Source organism: Microtus oregoni, unplaced genomic scaffold (assembly GCF_018167655.1).
Source record: "Microtus oregoni isolate MIOR12 unplaced genomic scaffold, Mior012 000064F_ref0000363, whole genome shotgun sequence".
Lineage (NCBI taxonomy): Eukaryota > Metazoa > Chordata > Mammalia > Rodentia > Cricetidae > Microtus > Microtus oregoni.
In genome coordinates this window covers 2946020-2962005 of record NW_024543874.1, presented here as the reverse complement: position 1 = coordinate 2962005, position 15986 = coordinate 2946020, and the positions used below count along the sequence as shown (strand labels likewise).

The following is a 15986-nucleotide window of genomic DNA, read 5'->3' as shown; positions in this document are numbered from 1 at the left end:
GCCTTTCTGCCCAAGTTCATGCAGATGGAGACCCCTGCAGCCTCAGGGTATGGTTCTCCTAGGCCAAGGCTGACATCTGCAGTTCTTAGCCCAACTCCACTCATTCTGACCATAGGAAGTGCCCATGAGACCTGTTTGTTACGGTTCAAGAGGATCAAGTGCCAGTGTCATATTTATTAATTTATTGATTTAGCCTCTCTCTAGGCTCCTCTTCATATTCTTCCATAGCCCAGGATATATCTTGCCATGCATATCAGAGCCTCTGTGCTTACCAATCAATTCAAGGTTCTTTTCCCAAGTCAGACAAAAATCACAAAGAGGCGAGCGGTACCCATGGAACACGACTTTATTGGGAGCCTATGGTGAAGCCCAGGGAGACGGCACACAGGCAAGGTTTCTGGGTTGGCGCCCTCAGATTTCTGACTCCTTGGAGTCTCTGCCATGTCCTGTCTGCCTTCGGATCTATTGCAAGGTTTGCACTTGCATGGTGGTCTGCTTGCATGTATTTGTTCCAACTGTTCTTAGCTCGCAAAAGACGGCAGAGGCTCTAGCTGCCCCCCTCATCCCAGCAAGGACATAAATGGTTCAAAATTAGTCACTGTGCACATGTGGTCATTGCAGCAAAGTCTCTCAAAAGCTTGGAAGTACATCAGTGCTTAGAACACGGTTATAGAGCACAGCCTATGAACACACCTTACATCCGTGCTTAGAACACGGTTATAGAGCACAGCCTATGAACACACCTTACATCCGTGCTTAGAACACGGTTATAGAGCACAGCCTATGAACACACCTTACATCCGTGCTTAGAACACAGTTATAGAGCACAGTCTATGAACACCTCTTACATCAGTGCTTAGAACACGGTTATAGAGCACAGCCTATGAACACATCTTACATCAGTGCTTAGAACACGGTTATAGAGCACAGCCTATGAACACATCTTACATCGTGGAAGAAAACCCTAACTGATGGTCTGGGCCTCTCTAGTCATCTGTCCTGTTGTCATTTTCTACCCATTACACAGGGCAGGCCTCTTGTAATCATAATGTCTGTCCCCCTTTATGGACAAGGATGAAACTTAAGAAATATATAACCATCTGGCCCATGGCTGTCTTTGGGTTGATTCAACCCTGATGACCTTGGCTAGGCAGCTGTGGAACTTACATGAAAGAAAGAGTCAGGCAATGGCAAAGAGCTATGTTTGTATCAGAGATTAGACACAGAACATAAAAATGTGGTATCAGTGGGACAGAAAGTCCCCTGTCAGGGCACTGTGCTATGGGCTAAGTGTAAGGAGGACCCATGTGTCAGAAAGAAACGACATAGCTGGACACAGAATGTAGCTGGCTCCCCTGAACTGAGGCCTCAGCCCATTGCCACACTTGACAGTCTGACCTAAGGACTAGAAAGTTCTCTTTGGAGACAGAGGGAGCAGAATACAAGGGCTGGACACAGGGTAGAGCTGCTGATGGAATGTCCTTGTGGTGTTTGAATGAGAATGACCACCATAGGCTCATAGATTTGAGTGCTTGGTCTCCAGGGAGTGGCACTGTTTGAAAGGCTTAGGAGGTGTGGCCTTGTTGGAGGAAGTGTGTCACTGGGAGTGGGTTTTGAGATTTCAAAAAGCCCATTCCAAACCCAGAGTCTCCCTCAAACTGCTGTCTGTGGATCTGGATGTAAATTCCCAGCTACTTCTCCAGCTCTATGTCTGCTGCCTGCTTCCATGCTTCCTGCCATGCTCCCAGCCATGATGATAATGGACTCAGCCTCTGAAACCGTAAGCCAGTCCCAATAAATGCTTTCTTTTGTAGGAGTCGCCATGGTCATGGCGTCTCTTCACAGCAAGAGAGCACTAACTAAGACACTCCTGCGTATGGTCGTCCTGCACTCGTCAGGATGCCCTCCCTATCAGGAACCTACAGGTCTCTCGGAAGCCATCTGGATCTGGGACAGCCTTTCAGCCAGGACTCCTCGAGGGATTCCTCCTCAGAGCCTTGCTCTGTGGTTAAACTGCTTTGCTGGGAACATTTGGAAGTTTTGTGGTGTAACAGTGGCCCTCGTTTTCCCACAAGACCAAGTCGATTTTCTCCTTAAGGTCCTCCAGTTGGGCCTTCTGCTCATTCCCTTGTGCCCTATTGTTGAAGCCACAGTGTCGCCTCTCACACGCAACATGGAGATCATCCAGGCTCTTATTGTTGTTCTCTTGAACATATTCCTCCAAGGAGCCCCCAGCCAGGTCTTCCTTCCGAGTGAACACCAGAATGGTGTAAGCCAGGATCCCTTCTCCAAAGATATCCTGGAGGCGCCTGGCAGCTTGCTGGTCTTCTGCCGTGTACCGGCCCACCTGTATCACCAGGAGCACTACATGGGGCCCCGGAGAGGCCAAGACTTCACAGATCTTCTCAGCTGCCACCTCAGGCTGATACTGAGGTGACAAAATGTCCGGGGTGTCGATCACCTCAACCTCCTTTCCATCCCACTCTCTACTCCCTTTCTGGAAGGTCAAGGTCACTGGTCTAGTGCTGATTTTGGACTCAAATACTTGCCTGCCAAGGATACTGTTTCCTGTTGCACTTTTCCCACTTCCTGTTTTCCCCACCAAAAGGAGCTGCAGTTTCTTTGGGGTGAGCTCTTTCTCCTTCAGACCTAGAAGAATTTGACAAAACAAACCGTCAGAGGGAAATGGGACAGAACCTATCCCCTCTGCTTATCAGAGGCCATAAACCCTGGCGCATCTGAGAAACAGAGTTCCAGGATGAGGAGCTTGCAGAGACAAAGGCCAGCGTCTGACCCTGAGTCTTCCCTGGGCTTACATTCTCAGCCTGTGTCCTGGAAGGCAGAGGTGATCATCCTACAAAGAAGGACATCAGAGCCACCAGCTGAGAAGGGAGACTCATATGTCAACTAAACACTGGCTAATCTAGTGCTAAAATTTTAAATATGCCCGAGGCTGGGGACTGGGAAGGAAATGCCCTTCTCCCAGCCCTGCAGATCCTAGGACCCAAACCACATACAGTGACAAATGACAGTTTCCAAGTGTGGTCCCCATGGGAGACACTGATGGGTCTCAGATCACAGAGCGCTAACCCTACCAAAAACTGCCAGGTTCTGCCTTCAAACCTCAGCACCCACTGGTTTTGCTTCTGCACGTATGCACCCTAGGCTGAACTGCAATCGTCTTGGCTCTCCTGAGCTTTTCCAAAGGGAATAGAAATAAACTTGAGTGGATACACGGAAGTTTCAATTAAGCATGGACGTTGGATGTCCATTCCTGCCTGCCTAGCTAAGGTGCATCTAGGGCCAGAGAGGAACTCTTTTCAGCAGCTGCAGCTCAAACGGAAAAGCTAAATGCACTGTGAGATGCAGAGAGGGGACTTTTCAAGTAATGACTAGCTTTGCTTCCCGTAAGAAGTGAAAAAGGCTTAGCCTGTGTTGGTGACTTTCCCATGTGGTAGAATAACTGGGCTGTTTTTCCCTGATGGTTCTGGCCCTTCGAATTCATAAGGAAAAATATCATTCATGTTAAAATGCAACAAGTCACAAATCATTTCTTCTAGAAAGAAAACACGGGTAGGTTTCTAGCATCCCCAAATGCCCTCTCCTTAGGTTAGGTGGCGAAGGTGAATCTCTGAGAAGACGGAGCCCAGTCCCTCCCAGTGGCCACTGGTGACACTCTGCTTGCTTGCATGACACTGTCAACCCATGTGACACATCGGACACAGCTGACCACACACAAGGACTGCTGACGTGCAGAGCTGGGAGCAGTCTTCCTATCACGTCCAGACCAGCACGTCCTTCTCAGGGAGGAGCCTAGATACGAAGGCTCTTTTCCTGGGAACCGGCATTTGTCACCCCTAAGGCCGTCCTGGCAGGGGTCCCTTTCCTTGGTTTTCCCTGGTGTAAAGAGGAGCTGTCTTGCTCTGTTTGGCTACAGTGGGTAAATCTATGTAATGAGGGCCTTCAGCTGCCCCTGCCAGCACTCAGGGTGTGGGCTCGCGTCCATCTGCACACTGGTGTTCCCATCCACGCCTCCCAGTTCTCCTCTGCTAGGAAAGCAGTGTACCTTTTGTCAGCCCTTGATCGGAGTCCAGGGGCGACTGCCTTGTGGGGTCCTTCTGGGGACTGAGTTCACATTCTTCTTCTTCCACCTACAGAAAACAATAATACATTTAAATACATGTAAATAAAATTTGTGCGTGAGTGTGTGCGTGTGTGTGTGTGTGCACACATGTGTGTGTGCGTGTGTGCTTGCGTGTGCTTGTGAACTCTTGCATGCACAGGTGGTTATGTGCCTTGTGCACATGGAAAGATTAGAGGACAACGCTCTCCTCCCCAGTGGGTTCCAGGAATCAAACTCAGGGTTAAGTTCTCATGGCAAGCCCTGTTATCCATTGAGCCATGTCTCCAGCCTATAAACTTTAACTGATTGTGTTTGAAGGGATGCTTGTCTTTTCCTAGCAAGAGGAAAGTTATTTCACGTGTGTGTGTGTGTGTGTGTGTGTGTGTGTGTGTGTGTGTGTGCTTGATAAGGAGTGGGAAAGAGTATGGGTAAGTAAGTATGGGGTAAGTAAATATTGGGTAAGTATGGGGTAAGTAGTATGGGGCACTTTCTGGGGGCTTTAGGAACCCTACCCCCCAAAGGTGTGTCCTCCACCATGAGTGTAAGAGATTATTTGTCATGGAGAAAGGAGCCACTGAATTGGTTTGGGCAGGCAGTGTCCAGAACTGTGCACTGAGGCCCAGGATGGAGAAATGGGATCAGGAGGAGAAGAATGGTAAGGAAGAGGGAGAAAGAGGTAGCATGGCCTTGATTTTGTGTCTCAGACCATGTAAGATCTACATGGGCAGGGTCAGGAAGTTCTGGGGAGGGTGCAACTTTGGGTCTTTAGTTCAGAAAGAACCATCTAGGCTTTAGCACTGAGAACTGGCAAGGCTGAAAGCTGGTGGCTGTGTTCAGTAGTGGCAAGGAAGGGGGCAGTCATGGGGACCTTCACAGTGCAAGGGGTGAACCGGGCGCCTCAGTGTGGAATGGAGACACCATCATTGGCTAGGATGCTCACATTCCTGGTCCTCAGTATCCTTTCAGGGTGAATTTTCGGGCTAAATCTAAAGAGACCTGCTCCTGCAATGTCACGGTCTAGTCACAGTTACTGATCACCTTTAGCTCTCTTTGCACATTACAGCCGCAGCATCCCAACCAGGAACTGCCAACACCGCTCTGATGCTTCCTTGCTTCCTGGGCAGTACCATCTCTGCCTCAGGAGCCTGCAGAGCTGTTATTGGATTGATTATTAGATTCCCGACAGGGTTGGGAAGTCATGATCCATGACTTTCTCAGGACCCTCACAGCCAGACTAGACAATCTGGCTCTGGGGTGGGGAGCCCCAGTGCGGACCTGGATTTGCTGTCACCACACTGTTGGGTGCTCTGCTCTATTCAACCAGCAGATTGCCCTGTCTCCTCTGAATCCCGGGAAAAGCCAGTGGGAGCCACTGAAGACACAGCTTTACAATGCTCAGCAAATGGCTGGCTTAATGTGGATGGGTTAACACGTGCATGCAGGTACCTGAAGAAAGTCTGGTGGCTCCCAAGGAAGCAGGCCAGGTCGATGGCCTCATTCAGCTCTGGTCAGCCACCTCCTGGCTTGAGCAGCGTTCCCACTGCCTTGGCTGCCTTTGTGTCCCCTGCTCTATGACCCGGAGGTCTACAAGCTACAGACCCTTCAATCTTTGCAGTGTGTCTTCACTGATCCTCATTGGTTCTTTGGAGAACAGTGAACGGACAGGAAACAGTTCCCAACAGATGAAACTGGAGGGTGCAGAGCCCAGGAACCACCCAGGGCGACAGTCAAAGGAAGGAGGCCGTGTCCTCCGAGTCTTCCCGGCCCTCCCCAGGCAGTGCCACACACACGCAGGGTACACTTCGAATTTTTATCTCCAGCCCAGATGAGAGAGCCATTATCACCCTGGTTACATTGGTCAGAAAGAGAGTGAAATTTACAAAGTGCCCCAGGGACCCTTGCCCACTGGGAGGTGGCAGACATGGCTCAGAGGTAGAGCACTTACAGGGAGTGTGCAAGACCCTGGCTTCAGGTCCCCAGCACCGAGACAAACAAGCATGAAGAACACCACAGAGCACTAAGTTCTGGCTCCGTGCTACAGCTCTTTCTGTCACGCCACTTACATATATATGAATGTGTAGACACAGCCACCCACACAGGTTCGTAAACACACAAACATGTAACACATATGACATACATAGAAATACATGTATCATACAAAACAAGCTCCATGATTTTCTGTGGGCTTACCCCTTATTTTTCTTTTACTGAAAGTAGAATTTTTTCTTCATACAAAATATTATGATTATGGTTTCCCCTCCCCCAACCCCCTGAGATCATCCCCACCTCTCCTCCGGTCAGAATCCACACCCTTTCTGTCTCCCCTTAGAAACAAAATAAAGAATAATAATAAAACAAAAAAGATAAAACAAAAACAAACAAATCAGAATAGGACAAAATAAGTGAACAACAAACAGGTGAAGAAGAGCTAAAGAAAACATAGGAGAAACACATATAGATGTAGACACACACGGTAACAGAATCCCATAAAAACTCAAAACCGGAAGTCGTAAATGCTCTGACAAAACGTTATGAGGAAGAACCTCCAACCACTGGCATACATGGAAGAAATGTTGTATACATAATAAATAAATAAATAAATAAATAAATAAATAAATAAAATCTAAAAAAAAATATTAAAAAAAAAAAGAACCTCCAACCAAAGATGCTGAGTTCAGTTCGTATTAGCTATCTATTGCTGTGCACGGGCCCAAAACCAAAAATCAGTTTTGTGGGCTTTATGAATCATTTCATTTTGTTTTGGCCTTTTCTTTTTGTCTTACTGTTTTTTTAATTTGGTTATTTTGATTTTCAGGTTTTTTAATTTTAAATTTTAAGAGAGAGAGAGCATAAAGTTTGATTGGTAAATTACGTGATAAGGAGAAGGGGAAAATGATCAAAATATATTCTATGGAAAAAATTTAAGTAAAAAATATAAACATGATATCCACCATACACTCACCATGCCTACTTGTAAACACACACGAACATATACTTGTGGCACACATTTATGCAGTTGAAAACACATACACATATACACACAAATAATACACACATATAAACACATATACAAATCCAAACAGGACACATACAATCCATAAAAATACAGTGTACCCCATTCATACACATACATGTAAACATGCATACAAATGAACAGAAATGTACATTCAAAGCCACTCACACATGCCTATGGTACACAAATATACATACAGCATGTACAGAAACATAAGCTTTATGCACATATATAATACAATCACTATACACAGCATACATACACCACACAGGCAGGTAAACACACATATACACAAACACAAATGTTTATAAACAGTGCATATCCTCAAACAAACACACACTTACAAGCCGTACATATACACAAATGACATATACACACATGTGAAAACATACAAATCCAAACAAGACAAACACCACATACACACATGTAAACATACACATACACAGTGGGACTTACATCGGGGCTGGCTGACAGGCAAGAATGGCTGTTTCCTGTCTCCTGTGGCATTGCACGCCCATGAAATTTCTGGCTCTCCTGGTGGGGCTGAGATGAGGATCTTTTGTAGATGGAACAGAACGGCCAGAAAAAGGTTTCCGCAGTATAGGAGCCAATGGACTCTGCTGCCCTGTAAAGCCGATCCGTCTTTCAAGCCATGTTTCATCAGCTCTGCCTGCTCTGAGTTCAAGAACGGCCCTTCAAAGAGCAGCTCGCTGTAAGAAGAGAAACAGGAAGTGATCAGAAACACAAGCCAGACTCTTCCGCTGACAGGCTAGAAAAGGATTTTAAAGGAACATAGTGTCGTTCGTGGTGGTTAATTTCATCCTGATCCAGGTAACAAAGTTTGGAGAATTAGGAAGCTGCAGATCTCCGGGAAGCCAGTGTCAGGGACCAGACCCCCTGATCTACCTTTGGACGTGAACCACCATTTGGAGCTTAGCTCACTTTCCAGAGTAACCCTATAGTTTCAGAGCTGGACAAGCAGCCACTGTCCCTCCCCTCCCCTAGTCCTTCTTCTAAATATCTTTTCTTGGAACTGTTAAGGTTTAAACCTGGGACAAATGACTGAGGTGCCTATTGAACTATCAAAGTGGACCTGGCCTCGAGGTTCTCCCAGCATCCCTCAGTTGCGCGCTGTTACAGGATACGGCTGGCACACCCCACCCTCTACCCTGAACTCTCCAGCTAGCCCAGGGGCTGGGCTGCCCTCCCCAGAGGCTCTTCCCTATAGAATCCAGATGTTTTGGCTACCCTTCCCCAGAGGCTCTTCCCTATAGAATCCAGATGTTTTGGCTGTCCCTCCCCAGAGGCTCTTCCCTATAGACTCCAGATGTTTTGGCTGCCCCTCCCCAGAGGCTCTTCCCTATAGACTCCGGATGTTTTGGCTGCCCCTCCCCAGAGGCTCTTCCCTATAGAATCCAGATGTTTTGGCTACCCTTCCCCAGAGGCTCTTCCCTATAGAATCCAGATGTTTTGGCTGTCCCTCCCCCAGAGGCTCTTCCCTATAGAATCCAGATGTTTTGGCTGCCCCTCCCCAGAGGCTCTTCCCTATAGAATCCAGACGTTTCAGCTGCCCTTCCTCAAAGGTTCTTCCCTATAGAACCCAGACGTTTTGGCTGCCCCTCTCCAGAGGCTCTTCCTATAAAATCCAGACGTTTTGGCTGCCCTTCCCCAGAGGCTCTTCCCTATAGAATCCAGATGTTTTGGCTGCCCTTTCCCTTTTGTTCCTTTGGCCTCTTGGCTGCTGCACCTGGTTAGCTCTCTCCCGTCTCCTTCCCCTGCCCCTCTCCTCATATGACCCAGCTCAGCCTGCTCACGTCCACTCTTGACTCTCCCAGATGTCCCTGTCGCTGACTCTGGCTGTGCTCTCCCACATATCCATAATAAACTCTTCTCCACCACACCTGGGAGCAGTTGTGTCCTTTCCTTTCCTCTTTATTTCTTTCTTACATCCATCAGCAAACTCCAAGCGCTCATTCTTCCTAAGACCTCCATGTTTAGGGAGTCTTTTAAATTTATCAGGCAGGTCCCAAGTTTTTGATTACCAATACATTATTATAAATAATGTAATTATTATTATTATTATAAAAACATAAGTAATACAACTTTTACTAGTTTGTAGAGACAGGCTTTCACTATATGAAGCCAGAACTCAGAGAGCTGCCTGCCTTTGTCTCCCAAATGCTGGAATCCACTGATTTAAAAGAAAAAAGTTTGTTTTTATTTTTAGTTGTGGGTATGGTGCATGTGTCTGTGGTGTGTTCTCGTGTGCTTACACACACACACACACACACACACACACACACGAGTCTACACATATGAATACAGGTGACTGTGGAGGCAGAGGTGTTAGATTTGGGGCAAGCAGTATACATTTTTTTCTTTTTGTTTTTTGTTTTTGCTTTTGTTTTCATTTTTGAGGCAGGGTTTCTCTGTGCAGTCCTGACTATCTTGGAACTCACTCTATAGACCAGGCTGGCCATGAATCAGAGACCCACCTGCCTCTGCCTCCCGAGTCATAGGATTAAAGGTGTGCACACCACTGCCCAGCACAGCATACTCTCTTAGCTGCTGAGCCATCTCTCTAGCCCTCACTGAGTGCTGAGGGACAACTTTATTATAAAAGTAAAAGAAAAGAGAGTGACATAAAACCAGGGAGTTACTGACCTTGTATTTGAGAAACTGAGGCAGTGACAGGTGCAGTCTTGGGGGCTTTCTTGGTGCTTGTAGGTGTTCTGGTTCGAATCTTACCCTTCGTGTATGTCATTCTTGAAGATAGTTGCTCACGAATGTAGGGGGTGCGTTTTATCAACTAAAAATGGAGGTGCAAATAGACCGAAGCATTTCCCCAAAATCTGTTCACCGTGTGTCAGTGCATATGGCATTTCCCTGACCCTGAGCTTTGCATGGTGTTAACCATTTTAAAGCTTTTATGCACAAAGGGTTTTTTTTTAAAATGTGCTATGAGTTTTTTTTGGTGGCAAACACATCTTCTATGACTTTGATAACTCTCTCTATTGTTCACCATCCCTAGGGTGGGGCCAGCTACAGTACGAGATAGATTAATGATAGACAAAAACAATCAGTTGAGGGGCTGGAGAGATGGATCAGTGGTTAAAGAACACTGACTGCTCTTCCAGAGGACTCGGGTTCAATGCCCAGCTCCCACATGGCAGCTCACAACTGTGTGTAACTCTAGGATCTGACATCCTCACACAGACATACATGCAGGTAAAACACTAAAGCAAATAAAATAAAAGATAAATTATGCAAAGAAAAATGTTTAAAAAAAGAAAATCAGACATTGTGTGTGTATGTATACGTATGAGCATGCATTGCTACAGCAAGACATGTGTGGAGATGAGAGGATGGCTTTGCAGCAGCCACATTGGTTCCAGGAACTGAACTTAGGTTCCAGGCATTTGATTTCCGGCTTCACTATTTTATAATCACAGCACAGCCCCTGGTGCCCGGGGGGAGCTGGCAGCGTGCATTTCTACATACAATACCATTCAAACTGTGACATCTCATGCAAAGCCCCTGCAAAATCAGCAGCCCCCTTTCCATATCCTCTATGAAAAGGCCAGCTGTCAGCTCATCTGTCATCAACCTTCCTTCATCTGGAAGTCTGGGGTTCTGAGGGAGGTTTTGTTTTCTTCTGAGATCTCCACAGACACCAGAACATGAGCATACCCACATACACACACACACAGGAAAAAATAAACGTGAAAAAATGAGAACAACACAAAACCCTATAACTGCAGGGGAAGGTTCAGTGGGAGCTTGTGGGATCCTAGCGACCCGAGTTCAGTCCTTGGAATGCATGGACAGGTGGAAGGACAGAGTCACCTGCACAAAGATCACCTCTGACTGTCGCAGGGGTGCTGTGTCAACTGCAGGTGTATGTATGTATGTATGTATGTATGTCCTCTGCCTCAGACATAAGATAAGTAAATAGATGTAAAAGAATGGGTTTAAATCAAGAATTGAGGCATGCTGAGAAGGAAAAAAAGTCTCCTTTCAGTTCTGACAGTTACTGTTCTCTGCACGACTGCTTTGAGTTCCTCAGATCTATGGCAGATCAGGCCAGAGATAAATGTTTCTGTAGCGTAATTGAGCCCAACCTGGCACACGCAGGATATAAATGCTGTATTCTGACGCTACACTCTCTCCTACCTTCACTCCCCAGTCCTTGATGGCTTCATTCTTTCTGGAGGGACTTTCCTTGGGCTTTGGTTTAGAGTGGACATTTGGGGACCCCCGGGACTGAAGTCAGGTGCTTTTATTCCAGTGTTTGTATTTTACCAGGAACTGAGGAACTAGCGCTACTGAGCAGAGAATACTTTAGTCTCCCTATTGAATCTCAGTCACAACTAAGAGGAAATGTAGGCCAGGGATTTAGCTGACACCTTCAGTGATCACCCAGGAGACTGACCTTCCCCTTCGAGATTATAGCTCATAGTTCCCATCTCAACATAAAGTCCTTCTTTCTAACTTTCTTTTCCTCCTTCCCATCCTTTCCTTTCTCCCTCCCTCCCTCCTTCCCTCCCTCCCTCCCTTCCTCCCTCTCTCCCTTCCTCCCTCCCACTCCCCCTCTTCTTCTCTCTCTCTCTCTCTCTGTGTCTCTTTCTTCCCTCCATTCAGAGTCAAGGTTTCTTCACATGGCCCAAGCTGGCCTTGAACTTGCCATCTTCCTGCCCTAGCCTCTTGGGACTGCAGACATGAACCACTGTGCCCAGGGTTATGCTGGTCTTTCTGTGTGTGTCTAACTACTGTGTGTTAACTTCCACCTCCTGAAAACTAAAGACTCTTTGTTCAGTTCTCTTAAACACAGCATGTCTGCGCAGAAGGTAGTCCAGTCTTTCTCTTGTCCTATGAACACAGCTGTGTTTCCGAGCCTAGATGCCTGTTTGCTAACTGACAGCTGGAAGACAAAAGGAGCAGACATTGTCGATAACAGTGATGGTGTTGGACATTCCATCCAGCTCTGGGGTTTTCGGAGAAAAAGTCACATTTACACATAAACGGCTCTTAAGAAAGCATTATGGTTTATCGGAAGAGTGGTGACTGTAAGCACAGCCCCATTCAGTAGCCTTTGCTGTACATCCGGCCATCTTTAAGGACTGTATTTGGGTTAACTGACTTCGCCCTCAGCCGTCTGTTGAGGAGGAAACTGTTCTGCTCTCAGCCTAACAGGTGAAGACACAGGCACAGAGGCTGAGCTTTCTATTAACTACCTAGGGGCTGCTCTGACTGAGAGCAAGGCAGAAATAACTAAGGAGGAAGTAGTTATTTTTGTCCGAATGTAATGTCAGTACCCAGAGCGGACTGCCATTCAGGTAACCACAGCAGGCCCCGCTAACAGATGCGGCCTGGTGCACCCTGAGGCCTTGTCCAGGAATCTCCAGTTAACAGCCTTTCTCACCTGGGGAGGAAGAGTCTGCATCAAAGGGGCTTTTGATGGCCGCAGGTTCTGCCCTCCACCCCCTTCCCTGCCTGGGACTCAGTCAGACCATAGGGTCCTGCCGTGAAACAGCCCCTCATGCTCAGAAAGCTCTAAGAGATTCCATTTCTTCCTCACAGACCCTGAGTCTTCTCTTCAGTGTCCCTGCAGCCATGCTGTTGTCTGTCTGTCTGTCTGTGTGTCGGTGTCCTAATGACTCTTCCAGTAAACTCTTGAGCACCCAACAACCCATCTTACCATCCATATTGGACTTGAGACCAAGACCTTTCAAGGTTGTTTCGTGGCTTCAGAGGGTTTGGGATGGGATTCTCAGACAGAGACACAGGGCGTGGAGGATTCTCTGCTAGGAAGCAGATTTATTTGTGCTGATTCATTCTCAGCAGATTCAAGGCTGAAGGCCGAGCCCTGAGCGCAAGGCTTTGCCTTGTATACATTTTTAACCCTTTCCCCATTATAAAGTAATGTGCATTCTCACTGGGTGTTTATGGCAGAAGCTGACAAGATGGTGATGTGCTAGCACCGCCATGGAACTGTAGCACCCAGGCTACTTCTCTTCAGTGAGCTTGCTTCTCTTTGTTCTAAAGTTTTCAAATGTTCTGTTAATTCACTACTGTGGGGTTTTTCCAGCTTCTTTATGTAGGTGTTTAGTGCTATGAACTTTCCTCTTAACACTGCTTTCATTGTGTCGCATAAATTTGGATATGTTGTGTGGTCATTTTCATTGAATTTGAGGAAGTCTTTAATTTTTCCCTTTATTTCTTCCTTGATTCATTGATGATTCAGGTGAGCATTGTTTAATTTCCATATATTTGCTGGTTTTCTGGAATTAGTATTGCTCTTGACTCTAGTTTTAAACCATGGTGAACTGATAAGGTACATTGGGTTATTCCATTTTTTTTTATTTGTTGAAGTTTGTTTTTGTTACCGAGTATGTGGTCAAATTTTGAGAAACTTCCTGAGGTGATGAGAAGAAGGCATATTCTTTTCTGTTTGGATGGAATATTCTACAGATGTCTGTTAAGTCCATTTGAGTCATAACATCTGTTAGTTCTCTTATTTCTCTGTTCATTTTTTGTCTGACTGACCTGTCCAGTGGTAAGAGGGGAGTGTTGAAGTCTCCCACTATTAGTGTGTGTGGTTTAATGTATGATTTAAGCTTTAGAAGTGTTTCTTTTACATATGAGGTTGCCCTTGTATTTGGGGCATAGATGTTCAGTATTGAGATTTCTCTTGATGGATTTTTCCTGTGACTAATATGAAATGGCCTTCTTGGTCTCTTTTGACTGATTTTAGCTTGAAGTCTATTTTGTTTATTATTAATATTTTGTAGATTTTAGGATAGCTACACCAGCTTGTTTCTTAGGTCCATTTGATTGGTATATTTTTTCCCAACCCTTTACTCTGAGACAATGTCTGTCTTTGAGGTTGAGATGTGTTTCTTGTATGCAGAAGAAGGATGGATTCTGTTTTTGTATTCAATCTGTTAGCCTGTACCATTTTATAGGTGAGTGAGTCCATTTACATTAAGGGATATTAATGACCAGTGATTGCCATCTACTGTAAATTTAGTTTTCATTGTTGGTGATGTTAATTTGTGCGTTTTATTTTTCTTCTTTGGGATTTGCTGCTAGGAGACCATCAATTGTCTGTGTTTTTGTTGGAGTAGCCAACTTCCTTGGGTTGGAGTTTTCCTTCTAATACTTTGTGTAGGGCTAGGTTTGTGGTGGTATTGGTGAAATCTAGTTTTGTCATGAAATATCTTGTTTTGTCCTTCTATGGTGATTGAAAGTTTTTTCTGGGTATAGTAGTCTGGGCTCGCATCCATGGTCTCTTAATGTCTGCATGACGCTTGACCACGACCTTCTGGCTTTCATTGTCTCCAATGAGAAGTCAGGTGTAATTCTTATAGGACCACCTTTATATGTTACTTGATCTTTTTCCTTTGCATCTCTTAATATTCTTTCTTTACTCTGTATGCTTAGTGTTTTGATTATTATGTGGTGGGAGGACTTTTTTTTTGATTCAATCTATTTGGTATTATGTAAGCTTCTTGTATCTTCATATGCATATCTTTCTTTAGGTTGGGAAAGTTTTCTTCTATGATTTTGTTAATTATATTTTCTGTGCTTTTGAGTTGAACTCCTTCTTCTATACCTATTATTCTTAGATTTGGCCTTTTCATGGTGTCCCATATTTCTTGGATATTTTGGGTTAAGCTTTTGTTATACTTAATGTTTTTTTTTGACTGATGAGTCTATTTCCTCTATTGTATCTTCAGTGCTTGAGATTCTCTCTTCCATCTCTTATATTATGTTGTTCATGCTTGTGTTTATGGTTTCTGATCATTTTCTTATGATTTCTATTTCTATAATTCCCTCGGCTTGTGTTTTCTTTATTGTCTCTATTTTAGTTTTCAAGTCTTGAATAGTTTCTTTCATATGTTTGATTTCCTTTTCTTTGTTTTCTATGAGAGATTTGCTGATGTCTTCCAATTTTTGGTTTGTCTTTTCCTCCATTTCTTCAAGGGAATTTCTCATTTCCTCTTTAAGAGTTTCAAACATTCTCTTGAAGTTATTTTTTAGGTCATTTTCTTCTGCTTCATCTATAATTGGTTGTTTCAGGTCTTGCTCTGATAAGGTCTTTAGGTTTTACTGGTGTTTTGTTACTCTTTGTGGTGTAGCGTCTGATCTTACCTTTTCTCCTCATCTTTTCCTCTAATAGGTGTGGTTGGGCTGTCTGAGATTCTGTTGATTAATCTTCTAGATGCCAGTGAATCCAGAGCTCAGATGGTTGTTCCTCATGGTACAGTCAGTGTCACAGTTCTAGTTACCCCGTTGGTTATTCTGTGTTCCTGGAGATAGCTCAGCATTCCTGTGCTTTGCTCTGCTCCCGTGGTCTAGGTTACCAGCTTCAACCTGTTTCTGTAAATCCTGGTCTGGAACCCCTCCTGCAGAATTCCCTGGTTTGAAATTGGTCCTGCAAAGGTTTCTGTCTCCAGTCTACTGCCTCGGAGGTCCCAGGCTTGGGTGCACCCATGACCTCAGAGGATCAGGGTCAGGCTTACTCCCTCAGAGGTCCCAGACTCATGCTCAGACGCGCAGAGGTTCCAGGTTCCTGCCTATTCCCTTTGATGTCCCAGACCAATGCCTGGACCCTCAGAGGTCCTGGCCCAGGCCTACTCCCTCTAAGATCCCAGACTCATGCCTGGTCCCACAGAGCACTCTGGTTCCTGATTCACGCCCAGACTGGCAGAGGTCCTGGCTCAGGCCTAGTTCCTGGGAGGTCCTAGACTCACACCCAGACCCACAGGGGTCTTGGCTTGGGTCTACTCCCTTGAAAGTCCCAGATTCACATTGGGACCCTTAGCAGTCTCTGGCTCTGGCTCATTT

General features: G+C 45.6%; 1 protein-coding gene across 1 annotated transcript; it reads right to left on the bottom strand.

The window, feature by feature from the left end:
* Positions 1-334: 334 nt before the first annotated feature.
* LOC121439988 (GTPase IMAP family member 6-like) lies at positions 335-7780 on the bottom strand. Its single transcript, XM_041640671.1, has 3 exons — positions 7593-7780; positions 4067-4151; positions 335-2649 (listed from the first exon to the last, which is right to left on the bottom strand). Exons 1-3 carry the CDS (start codon positions 7641-7643, stop codon positions 2009-2011), a joined length of 777 nt encoding a protein of 258 aa, XP_041496605.1. The 5' UTR covers positions 7644-7780; the 3' UTR covers positions 335-2008.
* Between the last annotated feature and the right edge of the window lie 8206 nt (positions 7781-15986).